At 38.2% G+C, this 4,805-nt stretch overlaps 1 protein-coding gene across 1 annotated transcript; it reads left to right on the top strand.

The window, feature by feature from the left end:
- Positions 1-2,649: 2,649 nt before the first annotated feature.
- Positions 2,650-3,242, top strand: LOC149143157 (ACT domain-containing protein ACR3-like). The gene is made up of 2 exons (XM_089450149.1): positions 2,650-2,998; positions 3,152-3,242. The coding sequence occupies exons 1-2, from the start codon at positions 2,818-2,820 to the stop codon at positions 3,154-3,156; spliced, it is 186 nt and encodes a 61-aa protein (XP_089306275.1). The 5' UTR covers positions 2,650-2,817; the 3' UTR covers positions 3,157-3,242.
- Positions 3,243-4,805: the final 1,563 nt, after the last annotated feature.

Consider the following 4,805-nt stretch of genomic DNA (forward strand, 5'->3'; position numbering starts at 1 on the left):
TTTGCATTGAAAACTGCATCTACTTTTGCATCCACTTTTGTGTCAGGTTTTTCATGTTGTTGTGCATCTACTTATGTTGTATCCACTTTTCATCCAATTTTACTTCTATTGTTGCCCCCATTTCTATGTTCGCTTTTGCATCCCTTTTCCAACACTCATCATATTTTCTGCATTGATGATATTCCTTATGGCATTGACAATTATGAACAATTGATGACAATGTCAATAATATTGACAATGATGAAAATGAAGATGATGGCAATGACATGAATTGTGATTATGATGATAAAGACGATAGTGGTTACAATGACAATGATGATGATGGCAATGATTATGATGATGACGATGCTAATGACGTTGGTGAATCTTCCCAATTTTAGATGTTGTCATTGTCATAATCATAAGCATTATCTTTGGTGTCATGATCATCATTTTCATCTAGGTCATCATCAAAAACAATAATGGCATGAATGATGATGATGCATGATTACAACAATGTCGATACAAATTACATTAATGATGATGATGGGGATGATAAAAATGACAATGACGATGATAATGGTGGTGATGATGATCATCATCGATCATCTGTCAAAAATAGAGTTGTTATTTCTCTTACGTATATCAATGTGTCCTAAACAACCCTTTTCTAGCACTGATCACATTTTTTGGGTTGATGATATTTCTTACAACATCTACAATTATGAACAATTGCAAACAATGTCCATAATGATGATGATGATGGCATGAATGGTGATTATGATGATAATGTAATGATGGCAATAACAATGACAAGGATGATGGTGATGATGATGACAATGATTATGATAATGAGAATGACCTTACAATCTTATGGATTCGTGAACAATTACTAGTTTCAATACCATCTTCTGGATACGTATTACTATCATACTTTTTAAATTTTCTGTCTCTCTTGAGGTATCTTACTATAATGGTGTTTTCAACACTAGAAAGATATCTTGTTGTAATGGTGGTTCTAATGTTAGCACTAGCAAAGTTTAGTAGGGAGGATGCTACTACAAGAGGAATTCCTTTTAAGTGACTATGGCATTCAAAATGAGGCTTTATGGGCTGCTTGTTAACACATGTTCTCATGCTCATATAGAATTAATGTGAAAAGTTGCTTTAATTGGTTCCCATGCATAATTGATATTGATAATGGGGTGGTATAAAATTGTAATGGGCATATCCGTTAGTTAGTTATGATGGGTCAACAACATTGAAACCATCCAAGTGACATCTCACCTTGGAACAATCGTCGCTCGTGCGAAAACACGAAGTTTATGTAAATGAAAGCTGTGATTGTAGTGGAATTAAAACCATCGAGAAATATCAAAGAAGACGCTGCCTACCAGTTTTGAAAGACACCCAAGGCATTGAACAACATTGCCCTGATGATGGACTCACCTAGCTAGTCCGAAACGTCGGTTTCCTAAATTGCTCACAGGTTTTCCATTAACAAAAAAAAAAAAAAATGTAGTGAGGGAATCGAAGGAAATTTGGCAGCCCTAAGTTGTCATTACTATTGCCAATCACACATTCAATAGTAACCATAAATGGTAGCCACATATAAACAGAACCTCGAGGTGTTGACAGTCAGAATCTATTGTAATAGCTTTGACGTATATATAGTTTTGTGTTTAGATGAGAATGAAGTGGGCTTCATCCAGGGTTCAGCTCAATCCTCGTCCATTCCATGCAGTGGTGTTTAATTCGCCAAGCAAGAGAATATTACGTGAGTGTTCAAAGTTAAATCAACAGAAATCAAGGACGTGTGATTGTCAAATTATTGCTCCTCCCTTATGATTGAGCGCTTGATGTGATGGTCATTATCCTTGGGTGATACTTTTATTCCCCATTTTCTATTGAAAAAGTAGCGTTTTTCTGTTCGATTATGATAGGATTGGATGAACGCCGGTTTGGGTGGATGTAGACCCATGTTTTTTTGTGGTGATCTTCAAATGTCTTGAGGATAAGAAAAAAATCCTTGACCAAGGTCCATGGTTTTGGGGATGAGTTGGTCTTCTAGTGAAGCCATGGTTTCCCAACTTCAATCCTCTCACTATGTTGCCGATGACTACTGTAGTATGGGTAAGATTCCCAGTTTTCCCATTCACTTTACCCATCTAGATCTCTTAGAAAAAGTGGGCAATTTCTTAACACAGGGTTCAAAATTATTACAACAATATACTCATTAATAACTAAATATGTCATTTGTAGGAATTGCAGTTAGGTGGGGAGGATAACACTCCTATCCATTTTTAAAGCTACACCCAATTAATAAGTTCTCCATGTTCCACAATAAATGCAATTTTTACGCCGTAAGGCGTTTCCCTCTGAGATCCATCCCCCATTTTGCCTACGTGTCCTCCTCTGACGCCGTACGATGAGATGTTAGACGATTACAAACACCACAACCGTCGATCAAAAATGTCACTAAGGTGGTCCGGGTAATGAAGAGCGCGGAGTGCCAATCGCCGGTCCGGGTAATGAAGAGCGCGGAGTGCCAATCGCCATTCCAGAGGTAGGGTTTTTCCAATGGTGTTCTCCAGGCGGGCGTCAGGACTTGCCTCCTCTGGATCCCTCAGGACTTGCCTCCCCTGCATCCCTCCACGCCGCTGTGGATCCCTCTGAATCATCCATGCAATATCCCTCTCAATCATCCATGCGTTGTATTGCAGAGGTTGGCAACAAACCCTTGCGTAGTGCCTTTGTTTGGAAAACCAGTAGGTCTAGATGCAGCCGCTGAACATACGACAATTGAATTAACACAGAGAAGCTAAAACGGTGGTGTCAATGGGATTCACTCACACAGAAAGGCGGCTTTATCAATTGATGTTTGTTGACCGTGACTATGATAAAATCGATGGAACTGGAGACAGGGCATCTCTTTCTCTCAAGGACAACGACAACGCCAAGCCTCTTGTGACTGTTGACAACTGTTTGGAGAGGGGGTATTCTGTGGTGACTGTTCAGTGTAAAGACAGACCTAAGCTTCTCTTTGATATTGTTTGCAGCTTGACAGATATGGAGTATGATAAACCTGGTCTAAAGCAGATGCTTTCAAATAGAATTTGATAATAAACAACCGGCTCCTATTATCTTATGGTTTTCACATGCCGACCTGCAGCCTGATTTACATGGTTAATATGCCCTTGTGCGCGGTGGATTTGTGGCATATTCATATGAACAACTTTTTGGATGTTTTGATATTAGCAAAATCAGGTAATAAACTTTCGTTACAGGTTTCCTCTGCTCAATGTTTTTTTTCAGATCGAATGTCAGGTCACCTAACTAAGTGTAGGAAAATCCACTGTAGGTAGTATTTCTTGTTGCGTTTAAATACATTTTGGGAAAAATCAACATGTACTGCTGCTTTCACCAACCATTTTCTGTTCTTTGAAACCGCTATCAAAAAAGAGTATGTCCTATTGAAGTTACACCGTGCAGGGTAGAGAACTTCTGTAGGTTCATTTTGTGGTTTTCAATGTCTGAGCTAAATAATAATTCTTTTCAGTACTGCTTGTTTTTAAACTGGTTTAAGGATAACCCTGTTCTATGACGCCATACACCTTTTTTTTTCAGATGAAAAAAGCGATATATTTATCAGTATAGAATTTACATATGATGCAAAATCTGCAGCACAAAGGTGCATATCAGAGTATTTCGTGGCAATGTTGATTTGCTCTTTCTGATTTATAAGATTTCTGTTGTTATTTCACGGGAGGTTGCTATGCGCTGTATCATGTCTCGAGTGTTGGACGTGCAAGGAGCCAAAACAGAACTAGAAAAGCAGTTTCACCTCCTTTTTTCACTTCCAGCCACAGGAAAATGCTCTAATATTGTGTAGGTGATTGTGTAGGTAAAGAAGAATGAAGGAGGTGGAATTGTCATTTCTCCAATTTTAGTGTTCTTCTTTTATACCACAAAGGTCACAGGAAAAAGGGAAGAACGTCAATTTCGGTGTTCATCCCCTTCTCCAAGTCCATCTACCGCTGTCACTATTCTGTCTGCTCGAGGAAAAGCTGTCGGCACTCTAAACCACTTTGCTATAGGAGAAGTTGCCGGCACTGCAAACCACTTTGCTATAACAAGACACCAAGCTCAAGAAAGAACATATCCACCGTATCTGCTATCTGCTCTACTTTGTATTTTGCCATTGGCATGTCTACCTGTAATATTAGTGTCTATGTAATACATTGTGATTTCGATGACATCAAGGGACTCAATGAGAAAGCTGTAGTTCTAACTCCTAAACTACTATTTTATGTGTGTTGATTCTTGAATACTCTAATTTCTTGTATGTTTGATGTAGGAATTAGTTGCATCAATATTAATATTTTGTAAATGTTCTAAATTTTTGAATATATATATATCCTTGTCACATTTCGAATGTTGCTGTGTCCTGTGTTGGACGCTCGTATCCACGTCTCTTGCATGTCCCAAGTCCTGGTGTTGTGCGACCTAGAATCCCATGATGAATTGAATCACAGATCCATTTTTAATTTCAAATGAGTAGAATTGAAAGAACATTTGATGTTCAGTCTCTCCAAGTTGTTTGAATCAGTTGTTTTCTTTTGATGCATTGTATACTTGAGATTCAAAGTACTTGAATAAGTTTAAAAAATTTATATGCAGAAATCTTCCAAACTCATCTCTTAAAGGGGTTCTAGCACCAGAATTGGCCCTTCTAGCTTCGCTGCAGACACTGTAAGTGCCTATTACTCAAATGAAGCTTGCACATGAGCCGAGTTTTTGTACAGTTATAAGTTAGTGTAGAAATA

This window comes from Pinus tabuliformis, chromosome X (genome assembly GCF_031772625.1).
Source record: "Pinus tabuliformis cultivar Carrire ecotype Pingquan chromosome X, CPIR1, whole genome shotgun sequence".
Lineage (NCBI taxonomy): Eukaryota > Viridiplantae > Streptophyta > Pinopsida > Pinales > Pinaceae > Pinus > Pinus tabuliformis.

Coding starts and splice junctions, on each gene's coding strand:
- LOC149143157 (XM_089450149.1), top strand. CDS start 2,818: ATGGGATTCACTCACACAGAAAGGCGGCTTTATCAATTGATGTTTGTT.